This window comes from Acanthaster planci, linkage group LG09 (assembly GCF_054643075.1).
Source record: "Acanthaster planci isolate LZ-2023a linkage group LG09, COTS_SCS, whole genome shotgun sequence".
NCBI lineage: Eukaryota > Metazoa > Echinodermata > Asteroidea > Valvatida > Acanthasteridae > Acanthaster > Acanthaster planci.
In genome coordinates this window covers 7347393-7370991 of record NC_141785.1, presented here as the reverse complement: position 1 = coordinate 7370991, position 23599 = coordinate 7347393, and the positions used below count along the sequence as shown (strand labels likewise).

Here is a 23599-nt window from a genome sequence, read left to right as displayed (position 1 = left end):
TTTAATGCTCTCACACCAGAGTTTCTAAAATCAAGTTCCCAAGTCTCCTTCCCCACCCCCACAAAAAATCCCTTGCTCTTTTAAGGTTAAGATTTCTACTGGCATCTTCACCGTTGTCACACCATTGGCAAAAGAAAAATTCAATCTGCTCAGTGTAATGAGCATGGAAAAATGAGACAGACAAAACTCGGTCTGGTGCAAAATCTACTTCATGTTACGTGTGAATTTTTGTCCAGGACTGGACTATTTCTGGGACACCTAGAAACCCCTCTGGTCTGATATCAGTCCTTAATTGCCCAAAAAACAACTCTCCAATTACAGGTGTGTCTGCCAAAACATCTAGTTGGGGGGAAAAAATTGTCCAAGGAAAAATTCCTGAGAGATTGCCTTATCTCTGTTTCAGGGCCAACCAGAAAAGACACTGCCAAACTGCTTGATAGTTTAGTTGCATAAGATGTTCCACAAGTCCCACACGTTCCAGTTTAAATGGATGGCTGGGTTTGGTGTTCCAGTCACAATTTGCATCTAGAGCATTTTAATTTTTCACTTGTGTTGTTTAAAACATATCCCCCTCCCCTAAAAAAAGCTCAAAAGCAGTGAAGTAGCGAAGCAGATAAAAAAATGAATTTCGCAGACCATGAGACAGGAAATGAATAAGAACGGGGACAGAGGCGCATTGGTGGCATCTTTTCTCCCTCACCTGTCCGAGTCCAGTCTCTTGTCAATAAGGCTGGCTATGTTCTCGCAATCTTTCTCTAGCGAGTTCAACGTGTTCTGTATTGTCTGATTGATGGCCTTCTCAATGTGGACGCACACTGTCTCGATCTGGTTTACACAGCGACTCTTCACACAGCAAAGAAAAAAAACAGCTTATTGAAGAAGAGACCTTAAGCATAAACTTTCAGACAATTTGGGAGAAACTACCCATATGGACTTCAATTTTGGCTTCAAATTTGCATTTTCAAATCCAACAATACATATTTAAATCTCCCTTGATTGATATTTGCACATTGAATCTTATTGGAAGGCCGCAAAAGCAAGCAATTTGTGACAACACGGTTAAAAATCAATCTGTGAATAACTTTTCAAACTTAGAAAGTCTGCCAAGACTGTAGCCGTGGCTCACTTACCTTTGGATTCACTTCCCTTTCCACACTAAGTATACAAAAGTGCAGCTAGGAATTTGAACTTTCACATCAAATGCACACGACTTATTCACATTACCGTCAACACATGCATATTAACGTGAGGCTGGTAGCCCTTGTGATGGCAGATTTTCACAGCAGTCCAAATTGTGACCTTGGAACACAAAATGAGCTCCATGATAGACTTTTCAAAACAATAGAATATTTTTGATTCCTGGACAGTACAGTTCTAACAAGAGCTTTTCAAAATGTGAGGGTACTGTTTGGAAGTTGGAACATCAACTGTGAAATGTAGATGTACATTTAGTTAGTTAGTTTGTTTTTTTAAGAAATACTCCTCACTGCATCAAGTACCATGATCTGTCATCTTAGAAAATGGAATAAAATTTGGTCTGATAACAAAAACAGTTACTTCAAAGTCAAAAACTGAAAGTAGAACAGAATTTACAGAATGAGGTTCACTTTAACAACAACACCTCAACCGGCCCTTCCAAACTTGGTTTTGCCACACTGTTCAAAAAAATATTGATTTCCGACTTGATGCTCATTCTGCAGTGACGGGTCAGTTACATTCTGTGCTGGCCTACCTTGTTGGAGCTCTGCGTCGGGACGTAGATGGTGGGCATGTCGAAGCCCGTGCGGTTCAGGCCAGGCCGCTTGCACAGCTCCTGCACGATCTGCATCAGCACGCGCTGCCGGTCGCTCTCGTGGCCTGCCTCATCCGCCTTGCTTAGGTAGAACTTCATACGGTCGGCATGCGTCTCGTTCAGCTTCTCCACCAGGTTGAGTGTCCGCTTGCACAGCGCTTGGCCGATGGGATCGAAGAAGACGAAGATCAGGTCCGCCAGGTTGCCTGAGAAGGGGTGGGGACAAGAGAAGTAAATGGGCGTCACACTGGAAGAGTCCTTCACTGAAGTCGACCCCATCTTAAGTCCCTGCATGTCCATTTCAGGTCCATCAGAAGACAACAAGCCTTAAGCCAAGTGAAACTATCAAATCAACTGTAACGTTCATATGTCATTGGTCACCCCATTACTTAGGCTCTTGTGAAAGGACTTGTGATTGGGCTCGAAGAGACTTATAATAAGCCATTTGTGAATTAAATTCGAATCAAATCTGGCACACCGAGTTATCTGATTGCACATAAACCTAACAATACTTCATGATTCGGGACAGGCTTTTGCATAGTGACCACCATCTCTGGAATGGACTGGCTCCTTTGTGCCCTTCTTATCCATTGAGAACAGCATATTGGTGCAAGGTGTCTCTTATGTAACTAAGCAAAAGCTTGCCCCGAATCACGAGGTATAGCAACAGTGTTTTTAGTATGGAGAATTCAAATTGTTAATGTTCACGTGTATTTAAAGAACGCAGAGTACTAGATTCTATTCAAATTAAACTCACAAAAGGCTTACTGATAGGAACGCATATTTGCTGAGAGATCCTGTCACCCTAATTAAACATCACACTCTGGTACTTTTCTAGCTAGCCTGATCAAATCCTTTTATTTTCAACTTTGGTAATGAGGCACTGTCAAATTACAACGTTAGTATCAAGAAAGAAGTTACATGAAGTAACTCAGACAACTTTGAAGGTTCAAGTTTTATCCCTGTTACAGTGCGTTTTCATCAGCAATGAAGGACAGCTTCTGAAGATACGCTGCCACCAAGACAAATTCTTTAATTGAGACCCCTTTAGACAACCACAAGACCATTAAAAGACCTCCAATCTGTCTTCAACTCACAAGCTATTCACATGAACAGCAACAAAAGCATTCCTTTGTCTTTCTTCAACCTGATACTCATGACTGGTTTTTTTGACAGTCTTCCCTGCACTAGTGCATTAAACTGTCATACCACACCGATTGAAGCCAGACATTTTATCGTCTACCTCCCCCCCCCCCAACTACTGGTACTTGACATTCTTTACCCAGCCAGATGATGGCCTTGTCCACGTCAAAGGGATACTTCATGTCGCCATCCACCAGGCCGGGTGTGTCCACAAAAGTGACCAGGCTGAAGCGTTTCTGCTTGGACGTGCTGATCTCCGTCGTCAGGTATTCCACCACGCCTGCAAAGCAGAGAGTCAGGCAGGGTCTAAGGCCAGTTTAAAGTCCATCACATGGCTGAAAAATCAACGTGCTATCACCCTAGATGTGGTTTATAGTTGTCAAAGAACATTGGCAATGTAGGTATAAAGAGTTTTAATGCCTGAACTCTGGAATGATCGCTGACCTAAATGTACCGGTATCTTGTCATGATTGGGCCGGTGCGCACGTATCTTGGTGCGCACGTATCTTCCCCGTAATACGCACAGCCATATATCATTGGATACACTGCTGGCCAGGAAATTAACGAGCAGCACAGCCAGCAGCAGCAAGGCAGGAAGCCAAAACCCAGCCCTTGCAGCAGGCGTGGGAGCTTGTAGGAACTGGCTGCCCGAGAAGGCAGGCACAAAGAACAAGGCCTGAATAATTAACCTTAAAAGAGACAGGCTTTTTTTTGGGGGGGGGGAAAACCATCCCATGGCCAGGGCTAAGAACTCAGCTGGCTCACATTGGATTGTTTTGAAATTTAGCATGTGTGCAAAGACTTTAATTATGAGAGTGTCTGTGAAGTTTGTATCAGACGTAGGATTTTGTTGTTACAATTATTTGAAGTTAGGCCCTCCCGCATGCCAGCCTTTGTGCAGTGAGTACGTCGAGGGGGGCATTTTTGGCCAACCCGTCTCCACAAGACTGGTATCAAAGCGACTGCAAGACACTACTGGGAAAAGCTTAAGGCTCGGTGGGTGAACAAATGCAGTCGGAGAAAATGTCTGGGATTCTCCCTCTCCCCCCTCCAAGAAAATGGGGGAGATAAAGAACCCCCCCTCCACAAGAAGGTCCAAAATACCTGGCTCTTTTAGGGTTAAACCTCCTCATAGCATGTTTATTGTTGTGACAAAATTTGAAGAAAGGATCCAACCTGCTTCATGTGATAGGCAATTTTTTACAAATGTGACATGAAAAATTTGGGCAAGCCTGGTGCAAAATCTAGTTCATGTCATCTGGATTTTGGTCTGGGACTGAACTTCCACCTGAAGTTTCCAGACAGCTGTGAACTAGGTGGGGTCTGATATTGGTCTTCAATTACCGACAAATTACTCTCCAATTACAGGGTATGTCTGCCACAATATTTGGGGAAAAAAAACAACAGGCCCTCCTCTGAACTTGCCTTATCTCTATTTCAGGACTTACAAAAATATACTGGCAAAACTACTGGACAGTTTGGTTGAGAAAGGGGCATTTCATATCCAACAGGTACCAGGTTCAAAATCTGGCAGTCACATTTTGTTGACAATTGTCAAAGATATAACAACAAATAGCTCCAAAACCTCTCAGCTGTAAAAGAGGCCATAAATATTACTTTTACACATATTTTGCGCACAATAATGCATGAGCATCCCGGAACAACTGTGGACTACCTCAAAAGGCACCAGCATCTGGCAAACCATCAATATCTAGCATTCACCATCACATGATCGACTATAAAACTTGCCTTTAAAAGCTCCGCAATGATTTCATAGAGCCAATGAGCACAAAAATTGACCAAGTAAAGAAAGTAATTGTTTAGCATAAACCAGCTACCAGTTTAGAGTGTTACACAATGCACATTCCTTGTGGCCGGTTCCCAGCTGATCTTTTGCTCGGCACATGTATTTGCTATTAACAGGGGTGAGAACGGAGGAGCATAAAATATCCATGAAATAATCACCAGAGGTTTTGAGGGCCCCGCAGCAGCATAGGGTCTATGACACCAATTTGAGTACCCATTTCTTGTGCTCTATGTAAAAACACTCCAATGTTAAAGTCAAGATTTTCCAGATTTAAAAGAGACTTTGAAAAATCCTGAAGTCAAAAACTCCTTACGAAAAAATCCTGAAATCAAGAAAAATCCTGACAAATCTCACCCCGATGCTGAGAAATACTTTGCTTGAAAACTGGCTCAAGCTTTCAAAGATAAGAGTCAATTCCACATTTTACTGCGGAGTGACACTTTGACTCCAATCTACTTTCACTCCCTAGGCCTTTTTTGCCAGGCATCTTCCCTAATCCTCCAAACTCTTCCTCTGCACAGGAAATTAAACGTTAATTCTCTGTGTGTACGCACACATGCTTGTAAGTCCCACTGGAGTAAAATTAATCAACACACTGATTTGTTCCCATGATTTATACATGTAAAGGGGCTCTACCTTCCTTGATATTGCGATGCCCTCCAAAGCATAATTGGCAATTGTGAAAGCTTTCACACAGTCAGGTTTAAGACGGAGGGGTCTGGAGTTCTATGGGGAAACACTGATGAATATTTAACTTTTCCTTGACATTCTCTGAGGTCCGAACGCCAAAGTGTGGTCACACATGGAACCTCTCTCCTGGGTCGATTCAAACTGATCAGAGAAGGCAAGCACTCGCATGATCATCTTTGCCGAAGTATCGGATATAACAACAGTAGAATCCAACTTAGCCTGTTATTAATGCAGCCATTTTGTGTATACTCTCCATAGAAATTGCTCGAGTCAAAAAGCATCATCTAGCCCTCTCTCCTCACCCACAACAAAAAAGCATTTACCCTGAACCAGGACAGAGAGGCAATATAGAGGTTTTTCACATGACCTAACATGACGAGCAATGGCATTTCAGGAAACGTACCATGTCTGCGCATTTTCGAATCCGGGTACACTGTATTTCTATTGGCATTTTCATGTATGCAAGAATGCTGAGACACTTCAAAGGCGTGCGCATTACCACACACATCTGTGTAAATTGAACGCTGACTGTCAAAAGTCATGTGACTGAAAATGAACTACATAAATATATGCACATGTATGTATGTATTGTTTTCCCTGACAGGAGCTTGAACCATGGCATTCTTTAAGTTTTAAAAACAACTATCGTATGCATGTACTGGGCTGCCTTGTGTGAGGTGTGATACACATTGTCTGCATGCATGTCGCATCCATCAATTCTCCATTTTTTTTCTCTCTTTGATGGGTACGAGGAGATTGTGTGCCTCGCTGTCAAGACCAATTTCAGGAAGATGCATGAATTACTCTTCCCTTTGACATCCCCCTTTCCCCTCCAGAAATCTCTTGGCCAAGCACAATGGTTGCCTGATGCGTACATTAAATGTACTTCCATATAAAAGATGATTCTTCCGTTTAGGGTTTTGCCAATTATGCCAAGATTTGGGTATGCCATCATTCCCAATCAATCAAAGTGAATATTTGGAGGTGAAAAAGAAAGAAAAAAAGATTGGAAAAAATCTCTTATTTGGTTGCAAATTTGCTCTACAAATGCACATGAGCATTTCAAGGTATTGCAATTAAATCAATCATCTGGTTGCAACACAGCAATCCATAAGCACATGTCAAAGTGTATTAAGTAAACTTTTTAAGTCAGCTGAATGTGTATGTCCAACAATCAGGCTAGAAATTACTTCTTCTCGCAACTTTTGCTCTTAAAATACCTTTGTAATATCATGTATTTTGTTTCTGCTTATTGGGGAATTTGGTACAACCGAATAGTAGAACATTCAATCAAATGGAAGACTAAAAATTTGGCTAGTCAATTATTTGAATAGACTGAGCCTTATCTGCATATTAATGTTGCATTCCTCCATATTGTGTTCTTTTTTTCGTTTGGTGACGAGCTGCAAAATGCCCTGCGTGATTCACCACTACATCATGCTGCATTACCTGGTCAGGAAAGAATGCAGCTAAATGTAGCAATGAAGCACACCCGAGCAGGCCAGCTTGCCCAATGACCCCAGACCCGCAACTGAGACGTCTACACAGCAGTTTCATGTCGGGGTCCGAAAGCATCAAGCTCCTGGGAGAGCCAACTTTGTGTTGTCACATGGTACACAGGTGGTCTCAATGCCGCCTTAGAAGCCCCCCGCCTCTTTCCTCCGTTGGCGTCCAACAGACAAGATCACCTGACCACGCTGCTACACTTCACCGGGCAGCTGATGGCATTCCGAGATCCGACACATCAGCCTACCAGTGAAATGTTGCCGCATGGCAGAACCTCTGCCGGGCACTGGTGATGGAGCAAGAACCCAGACACCCCCGTCGCATCGACACAAGCCAGTCAGCCCTTCATGTTTGTCCACTTGTTGCAAACCACTGGGGTTTATACACAAGGTCCAAGGTGTGTGCTATCGTTGACACTATCACAAACCCTCTTTCCATGTGCCCTCTCTCTGAAATGCTCACTGGCTTTTTATAACAGCCGCACATCCACTTTGCTTTTAATATCAGCTGGCACCTTTGAAATGGAATTCCCCAAATGTTCATATCAACACAGATAAAAGAAACCCCTGCCCCTCCAACAAAGACCCCCCAAAGAAAAAACACCAAAAATAATGTCACCAACTGTCAAGACCAAAGCACCGGGTGCAAGTCATAGCAGACAACAATCTTATCTAATAAGAAAAAAGTAAGGTCATTGGCCAGCTGGAATCATCAAATTTGTTTTCAGATTTTTTTTTTTAATGCCTGTCTTGACCCAAATGTTCTTGTAAGTGTAAGTGGTCAACTTTTGCATTCCTTAACCGGCTAGCTCCCTCACCTTCCAACTTTGCCAGCTCCTTGAAGTGGGGGTACAAGTGAAGAGTTGCATTGCCCTGAGAAGAGGAAAATAAAAGAAGGAAAAAACCAGAGTAAGACACATGCTCACTCCACGCAGGGAAATGACAGGCCAAAATTTATGGAACTTATGAAGAAATTAGTCTGGTTCTCATGCAGACCATCAGATGCTATAATTAGAGAGACTCTCAGGTCTGGTAGCAGCCAAACCCGGAAGGATTCCTCACATTTCTGTATGTTACTGCACCAGTCTGATTCTTCCAAGCCAATTTTGGGGCTGGTTTTTGGCATACTGCCGTTAATGTCCAGAAATGTCCATGATGTAGAAATTCCCAGGTTTTCCCAGGTACCACAAAATTCTAACTGCTTCCCCTCAAGTCTTCCCACTGCATCCATAAACACTTACTACCTCATTTACAGAACCTTTTGATTATGATTGAATAACAAAGGACAATGGAGGCTAAAACAAATTCTCATCCGGCTAAAATAATTTCTCTCAAGAAATGTTTGTTAGGCTCTTAATATTAAAACTCCACAATAAGTACTTAGGCATGTAGTATCAAAGAAGCCAAAGGTTTCACAGGACAAATCATATCTTAAAGTTTTGTACAAATAAAATGTGAAATAGACAAAGAAAAGTACATGTACATTGAAATACTCAATAAAAACTAACCCTAACCCCCTAGGCTCCTGCACTAGAAAGCACACTCAACCTCACAAAATCCATCAGGTTTATGTACTTCTCTATGTACTTTACATGCAAGTCACTGTACCAAACCTGATAAACTCCAACAGAATGAGCCCGTTGGAGTTTGAGTGATATGGTATGGATGGTTCTATGCAGTATAGGATGACTTGCACTGAACAATACCAAACCTGACAAAATCAAGCACAGTCCAACAATAATGGTACAGCAAGCCAGACATTACAAAAACTGACCCGTGTGTGTCCCAACTCACAAAGCATCCAACAGGATCTCCCTGGGCCTTTCATACCAAGTCTCACAAAATTCAACAAGACGTTCATCAGCCAAAACCTCACAAAACCTGCTGTTGGGGGTATGGCAGGTTTGGTGTAGTTAGGGTAATAAAGTGACTTGAATAAACAAAGCCAGTAGATGTCTATGGCAAAAATACCATTCAAACATGAGTTTTAAAAGGCATTCCCCTAAATAAATAGTAACCTTTGTCTGGAAGCAGTTTCAACCACAGGTAACCCAAGTTATGCTGAAGGGCAATATGGTCAAAGGAACATCACTGCATCACTGTATTTGGGAGAAAATATTTCTGCGAGGCCGTATCAGACACTGCAACAGAGCAGCTGCCTTCTCACAATTCTAAAGCATGACCGTCGTCACAAACTGGCACCAGTCCAATGTGGAGGTGCATCCTATCAGCCATTGTTTTTCACATCTTGTTTTGTAGTCTTTCTGGAAAGTGAGGGAGGCCCACTTTTCGAGCACAACAATCGCATCTTTCTCAAGAAACACATGTGTCGGATCACAAAAACTCACATGTATTTGACACACATGTAAATCTGCAGAAATGTGAAGAATGCGGAGAAAAAGTCAGGTTTTTGCTCATGAATATAGAAACATTGCCGGCATAAAAACAAAAAGGCATTAACATGACCTTTAAGAACCCTGAAGATTAGGTAAAATTGAGAGGTGCATTTTCAAGGGCTGTGTTGAAAAAAATTGCAATGCATACATGCAGATCCCAAACAAGTAGGTTTTGTGAGCAGGCTTTTAAAACTGTTCCATATGGAAGGGGGAAAAAAAAGCATCTTAATCTTTCTTCTCCTCTCTCCCACCCATCCTTACAAAATCAGAGACTCTGGTTAGAATGACCACTTTGCACTTTTGACCCTTCTCCCCCAAACCCACACACTTTCCAAGAAAACTCTTCTCAAATGTGGAGGAATTTGGGGGGGGGGAAAACTAGCTGCTGCTGGCCAAACAATTTGGGGGGACTACCTACTCACAAAACCGCAGTGTCTGCCCTGCAACATGGGGGAGGTTCACACGCACATGCTACAGACAATGACAGCCTGTTGATCAAGCCAGACTGATCCCCCCTGGCAAGCTGTTCTGTGGTGCGGTTAACCGCAAGGGTTCAGCGGCAGTTGCCGACACACAGCCTGCTGGTTCCTTCAACTCCTGCGACAGGAGCCCGCTGGTGGGCGGGACACCTGGGGGGGGGGCGATTTAGTGGTTTTTTACCAGCCAGTGGGACCAGCATGAAAGATTGGGCATCTGCTAGACATGAATGCTTGCACATTACTCATGAATGGCATTCAGGGGTCCCGGCTTTTCCCGAAGTCGTTCACCCCATGCGTCAGAATGAGTGTACTGGTTCCCATGCCAGTACATTCTGGTTCCCTCAGGCATGCATATCACGGCAAGGCCATTGAAGCAAGAGAATTGGAGACTGCAAGGCAAAAAAAAATCACCCAGCAATGTGTTCTTGTATGTGTTCATGCTGGGTGATGTAAACAGAAATGTGATCCCACCAAGCAAAATCAGTAGCCACAACCACTTTTGAGATGCCTTCCAAGGAGCCCCTGCATAATGTACCAGCAGATCAATGGGAGCAGTCAATATTTTCACCCACACAAATGTCTATTTTTATTACAATGCCAACTGAGCGTACATCAAAACAAAGAGCTCATTTTGCTCTTTCTAACAAATGTAAACTCAAACAAAGCCAACAATACTAAAAAAAAAAAATTTTGTCACAGTGTGACCCCTCAAAAATTTCTGTAGTCAACAAAACACAAGAAACAAGTCCAAACTCAGTTTCAAAAGGCTCTAAAAGGAGATCAACAGGTCGCAGCTCTCTGATGCTCCATGTTCCTACAGGAGACCTCAAGTGGTGCAAATGCAGAAATCCCAGGTCAGTGAGGGCCCTGTTTTTCCACTATATACATGTACCTATAGAGCGCCTACATGTACATGTATGCACAGGACCATTTCAGCAAAAAAAAGCACTTTATATGCACCCAATGTCCATGACCATTGAGGACATTACCGTCGGGAAATTTGTCCAAAGTTTGAAAGCTTAACTGTATGTAAAACATATTCCTTAATGCATGATGTGGGACAGAAGGTAAAAAAAAATGTAGCTGTCGATGTTGACCTACTTCAGTCTGTACATTGTACATATACCCACACAATATTCACAAAAATGACAGAATTCCCAGTGTCAAGGCCCACAGGAAGTTTCAAGACCTCTTGCAATGTCATACTGTGTTTGTTCACTGAGCAGTCAAACATCCATCCAGTGTGTCTTAATATCATAAGATAAGGCTACGAAAGCACTATCCACCCTGAGCAGAAGCACCTCCTCATCAGTTGAAAAGAGCCATGTTGGTCGGGAGAGGTCCTTTGTCGGTGCATTTCATAGTCGTTTGTGAAAAAGCTGATCTGACCAATGGAGTCTCTGTTGCCAGGAAAATGGCACCCTCTCTTGGTCCAGCTTGGGGGCTCATAGTGAGATGATAAGAGTTGACCTGGGAATATTTCCGGACACCAAATTCTTGTATGATCTCTTTTCACCATATAATAATGAATTTGGCATTTTCAATCAAGCCAATTTTGTTTGCAATTCCACTGGTGTCCGACATGTATATTTCCCATAGAAATTCTCCAGTCCATAGCATTTTTCTATTTTTCATTCCCCCTCCAATCCCTAGTGCCCACGTAAAGTACATGTACTGGTACATAGTGGCTACAGTCCGCCTTCCTCGATTCTGCAACACCCTCCTACCCCGTGCTGGCGAATATAAATCCGGCCAATGGCAGGGTCTAACTTGGTACAGATGCAGGGGGCGGGGTGAGGGAAGGGGATGGGTGCCTTATCATAATTTTTTGGCAGGTTGCCTGGGCAGAACACCCCTCGCGATCAACCCAACCGTTACAACCTGCCACCTTACCCCGACTGATGACTCCTCATGGGTGGTACGGGTCAAATACTCATGTTATCTCCTCACCTTGGAATCTTTTATTAAAACATGACGTGCACCCTTAACGATGTTAGACCACAGTACCAGAAGCAGGTGTTCAACCCTTTCTCTAACAGGCCAGTTACCGGTATACCTAAGTTGAAGTGTTGTGGAAAGTGCATTATGGCAAAGCATGAGCTATGTTAGAATAACACTGCCACTGGCTCTTAAAAACCTCTTCCCAACACTGTGTGCAGTTTATCATCAATGTGCCCTCTTGAAATTGAAGAATGTTGAAGCTCCCCGAATCATTGTTCTCAGCTATGTGGCATCTGCACAGCTCTCAAGCCATCATTCTTGAGCTCCGAGTGGCACAGCTTTTGACACCAACACTTGGCAATGTGGACAACATGTACATGGACATGTACGTGGATGGACGGTTGGACTATCTGGTCAACAGTTTGGAACCTTTCTTGGCAATTATACACAGAAGGGAACCATTGATGTGAAAAGTACATGTAACTGAGATGGCAGGGGCCGTGAATACAATGAGAGATGTAACTGACAAAATGGGAGAGATGGTGGGATTTCACAAATTTGTTCAACAAGGGCCGTTCGAGTATGAAGTAACTGACCGTTGGTCGAACGACATGGAATGTCTGAAATCGCCTACATTGAGCTCAGTGCAACAGCCAAAGCAGCTCAGGAGACATGTAGGCCTAACCACAAGGAGGCTGACACTTTGCGAATCAAAGTTCTGTTCGTGTGTCAAAAAAGATAACGAATGCACTGCCTGGCTAAGTCCACACATTGCTGGCCCAAAGTGTTCCTTGGTCGGTCTTGAAAAAACTTTGCACCCTCCCCACACATTGCTTCTCACACATCCCTTCCCTGGGTGCTATAGCTCCCGAGTATTTCTGTGTTCAGTAAATAAGGGTGCTACTTGTAAATTGTTTTTTTTCTACTAAGCAAAGATTATCTGTGCTTAAACCAGTACGCCCACAAAACTGGCAATCATCTTTCACATGTACATCTAGTAAGTCAATTTCATTACCAGGAGTATTTGTCTTGCTAAAGACCAAAATCAACACATTACCAAACCCAAATGACAGGAATGTGTCAACTGCCGGCTCTCATACGGTCCCATTCTGGTAAGCAGTCTACATTATGAAATTGCCACTGGTCAGGAGAGGGCGCTCTTATCAGGCAATCTGCCACATGGATGTGGATTTTTCCCACCAGATTCAGTGGAGCAAGTGAAGCAAAAAATGAGAACATTAAGGCAGACAAATAACCTTCAGTTATCTTACTCTCTTTAAGTCTCTCTTCTGAATTTAGTAATTCTAGCCTTATATGGATTTTATTATAACAAATAAGGAACCTGGCCATGAATAAGCATTCTGCTTTCTGTCTGGTATCCGCCATCCATCATCAATTATTTTATTCTGTAATAACACTGTTTCTCCATGTTCTAATTACGATGTATGGAAATAAAAACCGAACCAACCAAACCAGTTCAAATACAACAGACGTCGTTGCCGGCTACGAGTTTATCTTGTTGCAGCAGCCAGGACAAGCTGTATCAAATGAATGCTCTCTGTCAACCAGTTAAATCTCTGATAAACCAAAAAGGTCTTAGCATGAGCTTCCCTGCCATCCTTGGGCTGTCGTGGCTGACAATGCAATGCTTTCCATCTTGTGTGCAGAGGAGCCAGTTTATTATTCAGCAAGGTCGGCCATGAAACATTCAATGGATTTTGTCTCTTTGACAAGGGAGATGACGGGACTCTGAAGAATCCAACCAGCAGAAAATCTGCCACATGGATGTGGATTTTTCCCACCAGATTCAGTGGAGCAAGTGAAGCAAGAACTGAGAACATTCAGGCAGGCGAATATTCACACATTAACTCTTTATTATTAAGTCTAACTACTAGCACATCGGCGTGGGCCCTTGCACATTTACTACACAGCAAATATATCTTGCCACCTATGTCTGTATTCAATCCTGCACAGCAGGCACGAAATTTCTTTCTACATATGCCCATACACAATTGTCCAGCAATCAACAAAAAAAAGACAACTTAAAATCCACACTGACCAAAGACCAGTCATTTCAATCGCTACCATTGTCACAAAATGGCAAATAGACTTGGTTATCCCCCCCCAAAAAATTACAAGTCTGGCTATAAAATGACGCATGCAAAAATTGTTCGTGCAGTCAAAGAATACTGTTCATCCGAAAGAACACATAGCTTGCAGTTCACACAGAACAATGCAGCAACATTGCAAGGGGCAATTTGTGGTTAAACAAAAAAAACCCAACAAATTCTCTGCAAAAAAGTGCTCTACATCTGGCTTGGAGTCATTAACATTGATCACAGCTCTGTGGAACCCGACCATGTGAAACACAACCTGACATGACTCTGCGTGAAGCAAAAAATGACTTCACTTCAAACAGAAACATTCCAAACCGATTCCCTCATGTCTGAGCTTTTCAACTTGTCCTGTGCACGAGCAGAGGCTGCACATACATGTCCCATAGAATACCCAACGACATGATTCGGTCTTTCCCTCGTGTCCAAACTATTCTGTGCTCACAATACCCTCTGTACACATGTAATGAATTCTGATCTTATCTGCTCTGTATCCCTGCATACATATACAAGAATATTTCATCTTCCGACCTTCAAATTTACCACATCTGCGTTAATCAGTCAAAGTCAGAAAAGTCAACAACATTGGAAGCCACTCCCTTTTGCAATGTTGGTTATGAAATTTCATCCATGCAGGAAGTAAATACCTGTCCACGGGCAGGTACCGTATGTGCGCCTACACATACTGTACATGTATCAGTACATGTACATGTATGAATTCTCACACATTCTGCGACAGAACAAGACAACACAAGCAAAGGAGATGACTTACATGTACATCTGTTGTTAGCAAACAACATCAGGGCAACACAACATCAACAGAGGGTATCCCTGCCAGTGGAAAGGGCCACAATGTCCACCAGTTGGAACCAACCACAGCCCAGTCTACCTGCGGTAGTCTCCACTGCCTGAGGATTTAAGGCTCTGGCAAATCATCTTCCGGGCGACAGTATACACAAACAGTTTGGGTCCCAATCTATGAACAACATATCAGGTAGAAAAAACCTACTCCAAGGGTCTTTCAAAAATCCCCAAGATTTCTTCCTGCAATAAAAAAACCCACAGAAATCTGCCGCCTTTTTTTCCTTCTGAAGCCCCATCGTCCAACCCCAATACTGTCTGGAAAACTTCGTGGCTGACCGCACCCTCCACTCAATCAAATCTCCCTCACCTCCATCCTCCCCCATCCTTGGGAATGGAATAGCCGGGATGTCCAGACATCCTTGAGCCCCCCTGATTGTCCAGTCAATCAATAAACATGTCTGAAATGACCAGGCACCCCCAAGGCTAGTGCTCTTTCGTTACCCTGGCATGGGCATTTTAGCTCTCTGAATGCAGTCATGAGCTCTTAAGCTGCAGTGCAAAGGGGAGGGGGCAGACAACAAACCATTTGAAACAACCTGCCACAAAAACTCACCAGGACAGACCAAGGACAAACTGGGGCATTTTTCTTTTTTGATATTATAAAAAAACCTCAGGAGACCATACCTGAAAGTGCAGTCTACAGGAAAAAAGTAACCTAAGGGAAAAATGGGGAAAATTACAAGGAATTCATTGAAGGTTTAGGATTCTACATGGACATGCACTTCATGTCCTTTTTCTGGTCAAAGCACGCGTCATTGTAGACCTGCGCGTTAGCAAAATAAAAAAGTTTTTTATTTGTTGTGTAATTTTAACGTGTTTTACATGTACATATAGATGGAGTACGGCTGAGTAATGTGTACAGTATTGCTTATTGGAGTTCCTCTAGGCCCCCATATAATTAGCCAGACACTCTTTTCAGCTGACGTCATTCCTGTATTGCACACTTACATCTGGGAACCAGACAAACAAGGTGGTTTTATGTCATGTGTACATCTACAATGCAAGTTGGACTTTTGACGAAAAAAAACAAGGAAATTCCAATCTTTACAAGACTTTGTACGGTGTTTTCCAATTTTCAATGGCATGAGTGTGAAGTGAAAACCAAGGAAATCAGCTGATCCAGGGAAAAGTTGCATTCCTGAATTAACTGCCCCACCTTCTCTTTTTGTTGACGCGTGTACATGTGTAGTTCAGAATTTATCCCTAACAGCTTTCACTGGTAACCAGAATTAGCCAGTTCCCCGGCCAGTCTCATGGGAGAAACTAAGCCAGGACTTTGTCAGGCAGAGAAAATAGTTGATAAACAAAAACTATTTACCAACCAAAACACTTTGTGCTTCAATCCCCCAGGATGAGTTATCAACAGTTTTTGTTGTTTTTGTTTGAGCCTGTTTGCTTTTTGCAGAATTTTTAAAAAAGCGCAAGGAACAGGCAAAATGGGATGCGCCACAAAGATCGCTGACTTGGCCAGACATCTTGGCCAGAATTATGCCAGACATCTGCATCTTGAACTCTGAACTGCAGCCAATCAGAAAGTGCCAACGATAGTCAGCTGACAGGCATCAACCAATCAACAACCTCGGCCTTTGTTTCTCAGACGGGCAACATCCACTGGCTGCCACACCCGGGGTGGCATCAAATGTACATCTCCACACATACTGTATCTGTGCGTCCATCATTAATCCCAACCCAGACAGTCCCAGTAAGCTTGGTGCTAGTCCGCTCTCAGACAACATGGATTTGGGCTCAGCTTTGGTGACTACATTCCTCCTTGGCATGGGCCAAAGTGGTTTATTTCCATATAACTGCCTGTGGCACTGCAGGTGAGAGGAGCACAGCAATTACATCACAGGGTCCTCTCCTCAGAAGAGCACAAATTATGTTCCAGCTGAAGGATACCCAACAAGGAAAGCTTATTCTACCCAGTGGGGAGCACCGGGATCAGCATAGCCACCAATTAGCACCAACCTGACCACAAGGCCCTGGGCCAGCAGATAAATATGGGGTCACCTAGGGTGACCAACCACAATGACCATCAACACAGGATGGAAGGAGGGGAGGAGAGGGGGGACAGAGCGGTGGCTGGCCCCTAGGCTGGACATAAAGATGTCACCTCCTCATAATTGGATCAGCTTGTCTGATCCAAGTGGTGGTTGAGCAGCATAGCTGACCCTATCAGGACACAGGGAGCTTGTGGGGCAGGCAGATGGTAGGAGTGTTTACAAATAATAACACAGGTGGCCTGTTTCCAACATGTACATATACAGAGCGTGTTCCTGTAGGCCAAGGCAGTCACTGGTGTCAGAGAGAATCATGCTACCAGTGCAGTACTACCCGGCAGGTTAAACTTGGCCAGTTAATGCCATACTCCCAACAGTTTGCACATGCAATAGACGTTTTTCAAAACGTACTGGTCCAATCTCCCACACATACAAGTACATGTATCAAGGAAAGATGAAACAAATAGACCAAACTAAATATAGAAAGCAAGGCATTCCCAGTTGCCTACAACTCAGTTTCATGCAAATTTGACTAAGTCGAATCTGAAGGGATCTACATAGAGCAAGTCCACACAAAATGAAATAAATGGTGCCAGCGACAACGTGACCACTCTGCCCGGCTAACCTTCACCAGAGGTCAAGCCATGCATGGTCAGCCAGGATTTAAGGCCGGGCACAACAGCTTGTTGACCGAAGGGCTTCAATAAAATACCTCCAACAGCAGGGACAAATTGTGCATTGTAGTGTGTGCACACTGATAAGTCACACAGGCTTTGAGGAGCAAACGTGACATACCTAATGGCAGGTTTACCATTTTCAGTGATAACGAGTATTAAGTAGGTTGGGGCATTATTCTAATCTGGAGTCTGGAAATGGGGAGGGTCCGATCAGAAAAACTTGCAAACACTCTACACGTAGATCCCACAGTGCATGTACATTACATGTACAGTGAGCACTTGGCCACTCACTAATGATGGTCACAGAATGACGCAAACCAAAAGCCACATTTTGTTCATTTCATTCTTGATGGACACTCGTGAGGTTTTCCTTTACTGATGATGTTGCATTTCTGACCACTTGAATATAAAAAACTTTCCAAAGCTGTTCCATGCATGAACCATACATCACACACTGTACTTCCAAAATAATGTACACATATGGTATATAAAACAGAGAAGCACCAGTTACTATGTGTTTTTACACAAATGTTATTTACATAAATGGAGTTGGAGTTTTTTTAATTAAATGACACCAATTCTGTGAAAATCGGACATGCCATTCTCACACAATGCACATTTTTTGACACAGGTCAGTAAAAAAAAGGAATCCTTTTCCCACTGACACGCTACAAACACATCAGCGGACATGCGTAAGGCCATGAACTTTGAATGACCATAACATCAAAATCACTTTGTCAGATGAATATGGAACTTCACATCTGTACTGATAATGAAACTCTAAAACTGCATGCTGAGCTTCAAAGGACATGTAACTGGCCCTGCAACGGCAGCGTCCTTAGTGGGGGCATATCCCCCCCCCCAGATTGTCCAAAAGGCTAGGCTCTTTGAAAGTTAAAGGAAAAGTTTATAAGCCCCTTTGCCACAAAACATAAAAGCAAATTGATTTTCCCTGAAACAAAACCAATGGTGCAAATTTCAACAACACCTAATGTTGAAACATTTGAAGCTCTCCATAGTGGAGAGATGAACTGAGTGGGTTATTTGATAAACAGAAAGGCGCATTTGCTAGGAAAGAAAAATGGTTTCTCCAAGCAGTAATGAGTCCACTTCTGTTTTGACAACGGATGTGCATTCATGACACTCCCTTGGCTGAACAGAAAAGGTAGCCTTCAGCCAAATCAGCTGATCATAAATGACTCTTCAGTTTTTGCCTGACTACCCTGACGCCATGTTGTGCTGTTGTGTAAATTAATGTACATGCACATGTAAACACTACCCCAATGTGAGTACAACCTTCAGGTAGAGTGCCATACTGGGTTTTTGTTCCTGTAGGCCTACAGTACAACATTTACGTCTCCCAAAAGATTTCTTTTAAATAGTTTATAGAGCTTGGAACCCACAAGCACAGGCAATGTTTGAAATATTTTTGCACAAACTCAGTCTCAATTTGTACACTTTCCCCATTGTACCTTCGTGCCTGCAACTTCTCCAGCACTAGGGAAAAAAAGGGAAGTTTGTTTCTTTTGCATGCACCAGTGCCTGGGAACATAAACAGAAATCTGCATAATCACCATTGTTTATGCCATTGGCCTGCTCCTCTGTCAGGGTTCAAACTTTGCGAGATCAGGTCCCTTCTTTGGAATGAACAGAGAAATTGCATGGAACAAAAAACTAAATTTGGACTATGAACCCCGACGCTAGAGGCCTCTTTTTCAGACATCTTCCAGCACCGTTCCAAACCACAAATGCAAAGAGTAACAATATTCTGGCAACACATGGGCATGATGTTTTTCACTCACCTAAAGAAAAAAGGAATACCACAAAAAAATACTTTGGAAACAAATAAGACCCAGCTTTGCTCAAAAAAAAAAATCTGTTATTTCTGTCGGAGAACAATGAACTGATAATTGTACAAATAAATATTTTTACAAACAAGGCCTATGTACTGGTACATGTACATCAAATATTCATTTAGTATGTAGGTACATGTACATTTGCACGTAGGTGGCAACATGAACACAACACACTATCTTTACCTGCCACGAGAGATATATCAAAGAGAAAGAGAGAAAAAGGAAACAAAGGCCCCGGAGTGGTATTTCACTTTTGCTGGCCCTTGCCCAAGTAATAAAGATAATGTTTCGATGCTCTCACGGAGCCAGATTGTGCGGGCAGTTAAAAAACTTTTACAAAAGATTTGGATCAGCTCTTCTTCCTGAGGCGCTAATTGCCTCGTCCGCAGGACCAGATGCCCCATGGTGCACGTGATATAATCGGTAAGATTCCCAAACAAAAAAAAAGGGCAAAGCCTACCACAACATGCCATCCTTGCTCTTAGACAGTATGTGAGAAAGAGAGGGGAAAAAAGTGATCCTTCACAGGGCCAGGTTTTGCAGTTTGCCAGCTGTTATCTTATCACATTTCCATTAGCGCTGTGCAGAGAATCGGCCAATCTTCACCGGGGTTGGCTTGAATGAGTACAGTCACGTCTGAGCAGTAATTTGCATACTTGCATGTAAGCAGCTGCAACTTTTTTTTTCATTCTTTGGGAGACTAGGAAATCTGGTGAATGCACTTGGAAATATTTTATTTGCATTTTTTATCTGAGGTATTTTCGGGCAGCAAAGTAATACCATGTCAAATGTACATGTACATGTATGGAACTGGAAAGCCTAACAGACCCAAATCGTACAAATTCAAAATCATTTTTGTAGGGGAGAGGGTTAATGACTACTGCATCGTAGACGATTTCAGAGCTTGTAGCAGAAACTTGAAAACAGCCAATTTACATGTACATGTAGTTGCTGAATCGTCGTTATTCTTGAATTGTGGTATGAAATGAAATGTGTTGGACTCAAGTGCCGCTTAGTGAGATACACTCAGGAGCCAACTCACCGTGAGCGACTCCCGCTTGCGTCCACTTGTGACAAAAGTGAAACCCTGGGTCTCGATGGCAACACCTGTCTTCTGCACATGCTCCTCGATGTACCTACATGGGACAACCAAAAGGGACAGAGGGGTTGGAGCAAATAGAAACAAAAATGAGAAGTAGAACTATTATTTACTTATTTGGATATGGGTAATTCCAGAAATTTGGAGTCGAAAAGTGTGACATTTTTGTGTCCCTGTTACATCTGACATTTGTTATTTGACATGGAAATACATGTGTCACCGGAATTGACGTATGGCATGTAATTTGCACTAATTCATCACTCTTGGAAATTAGAAGATGTGTTCTGAACTTACAAAATCACATGTCAGATGCAACAGGGACACACACAAAAAAATAATGGACGCCTCATTTCTGGAATTACCCATTAAGCTTTGAGAAGGCAGTTTTGTTAAAGAGAGACTGCACATCTTTTCATTTTGACAAATATTTGAGTCAAATATGAATATTATATATTCAGCACAGGCCTATGATCCAGTCACATAGTTTGTCATTGCACGTGGCTATTAAACATAAACAAGTACCACACGTGTATATTCAACAGTTCTAGGCAATGTCGATGTCGAGTCCTAAGAGATGTATTTTTTCAAAAGACCAGTCATACGCAACATCGTGAACAAAGACAAAGGATTGTTTCTGCCACAGTTCATTTGAATTAAGTTGGTGACGGACCTTAAGACGGAGTGACTTACGCTGGATTTGCAAGGACCCAACTATACAACACTGGTTGTGAGGTCCAGGAGCGATATTAATAGTAGGGATCCAAAACGCTGTGGAGACACACCAAAGTCCTCACAGCTTAGTCCAAGTTTTTGTAACAAAGAAGTTCCCCATGATGCCACACCAACCAGAGCACGAACACTTGTTCGTCCATAGTTGTGGAGATCATGCATTGTACACATATCTACAACCATCATTGTATATGTGCTGTAGGGACCAAAACTCATGTGCGGATGCCTGAAAGTCTTCATCCAAATTTTCCTCCAAAAAAAAGAAGAAATCTAATCCTCCAAACATCTTTAGCTAGGGCACTCACCCATAAACTTGTTCCACGGCTGTGGGGATCAAAAACGTCTGATAGTCACATATACTGCACAACTGAGGACCAACAATGTTGCAATATCACTGAAAAATCCCCCCTAACAAAGTCAAACTTTGCCACCAATAAAAAATATCCCCTGAAACACAATCGCATGTTATCGTTACGTTTGAGGACAAGCCATCAAATCTTGTAAAATAGTCTGACGACCACTGCCTGAAAAAACTTCTCAGTCCTTGTTTTCCCCTTCATATTGCTATCCTCGCTCAGAACGTAGCACAGGCCCGAATCCACCAAGAACAAATATCTTGATCAGGAGTCATCCCAAATGGTGTTCAAGCACGGCACTGTACTTTAAGAGAAGGTTCACACAACTGAAAGAGCAGGCAAAATATCTGCTGACACAAGTTCATATTCCAAGTAAAGGGGAACTGAGATTGAATAACACATTCCACACAATCTCATTTTTCCACCTTGAAAAGTAAAAATCAAATAAAAAACACAGATAAAGTTCCATGAATACCAACAGGTGTTGATAAAAATTGCAAAAGGAATGCAGATGTTTCCACATCACCGGTGATTTAATGGCACTGCTTCAAGCCCCCAACCACTATCAGTAAAGCCTGCAAAATTAATCTGAATACAGTTTACATGTACTGGTGAATTGCCGTCCTGACTATACACCACGCACATGTATACTGGGTATGGTCTTGTAACTGGTGTTCATTACTTTGGATTGACTTCATTTCTACTTTCAAACTAGTCTCCACCACTCCACTGTTCAACATCAGGTCGATAAGCCGAGAAAATTCTTAGCAAGATAGGGGGTAGACAATTTTAGCATTTTTTTCTTCAAAGACCTTGGTGGGAGGGCACTGACATTCCTGCAAAATGTCAAAATTTCTTAGCAAATTTTCAAACAGGAAGTGGAAAAACAGGGTCCCTTCTTGCACTGACAATGATGGATCGTGATAGTGTAGCTTATAGAAGACAGAAACTTATAAATCTGCTATGACCAACTGGATAGAACATCTGCAGGTTATCATGTAGGCATGCAACTTGGACTTTGACAAAAAACAAGGAAATTCCAATCTTTACAAGACTTTGTACAGTGTTTTCCAATTTTCAACAGCACGAGTGTGAAGTGAAAAACGAGGAAATCAGCTGATCCAGGGAAAAGTTGCACGCCTGCATGTGTGAATGCGTTGTTCAATAAAAATCTGTCCATGAAAGGAGCAAATCGGAGGGGGCGGATAGCAGATGCCTTGGTTCTTAGGGACGAAGAGCAGCGACATGTCTTTCTCGGGTGTCTCCAAATTGACACACGTGCGCACACCCACCCTACGGGACAACATCTGTAAAACTCGGAAGACAAAAGGGGAAAGGAAATCTGTAAATTGGGATAGGGCCGATATGTGCCAGTCTCCTGTGGCGCTGTCTACCCATGACAATGTCTTCCCCTGGCAAACACACAGAGAGGTCGATGAACCCATGCACACCGTGAATGTCACCGCACAGGCTGATTCACGTCAACTCAAAAAGTGTTGACATCTGGACCCAAACATTTATGGGCCATGTGTAGGGGGGGGGGATACGAGTAGGTTTCAATGGACCACACAGGTACATGTATCTCTATGATCATTCAAAAAAGCTACTGGAATGTTCAGGAGAATTCTGCGGGATGGAGGGAGGTCGGCAGAGAACAGCTACATGTATTACTTGATATGAAGGTTGGAAGTCCAATGAAAGAGCCGTGCCGTGCAAATGTGCAAATTCTACAGGGGTTGTTTGGAACTCAGGCTGTCATGCCTTGGGAGTTTTAATAATTCAACTACAGTTTTCAATTTGCATGAAAATGTAAGTACATGATTGCAGAGTTGGAGGGGGAATCAAACAAAACCTCCATCGTTCCAACCTCAAAACATTTCATTACCTACATGTACATCAGTACATGTACGTTGTAACTTGCAAATCCACGAAAGTATCGTACGTGTACATTTAACAACCTTTTCATGCAATCTGTTATTTTTATGCATTTAAGTGGGATCAGTGTTAAATGTACCAAACAATTTTCAAGCCAAGGATGGTTGAATAACCCACAGTGGCCCACCTTCAAACAAACACAAGCCAGCAAATCACCACGTCGTTGATATTTGACTGATGATGAGTCAGATGCAAAAAAAAAAAAAACCTTTCTGT

General features: G+C 42.7%; 1 protein-coding gene across 3 annotated transcripts in view; it reads right to left on the bottom strand.

The window, feature by feature from the left end:
• Positions 1 to 23599, bottom strand: part of LOC110988306 (uncharacterized) — an 88921-nt gene that overhangs the window by 5753 nt on the left and 59569 nt on the right. For all 3 annotated transcript variants that reach the window (XM_087141055.1, XM_022251675.2, XM_087141056.1), the window contains exons 3-7: positions 20307 to 20400; positions 7756 to 7810; positions 3075 to 3215; positions 1733 to 1998; positions 701 to 843 (exon numbers count right to left, since the gene is read on the bottom strand). In XM_087141055.1, the coding sequence (XP_086997181.1) occupies positions 701 to 843; positions 1733 to 1998; positions 3075 to 3215; positions 7756 to 7810; positions 20307 to 20400 (699 nt within the window). The remainder of the gene's footprint in view (positions 1 to 700; positions 844 to 1732; positions 1999 to 3074; positions 3216 to 7755; positions 7811 to 20306; positions 20401 to 23599) is intronic.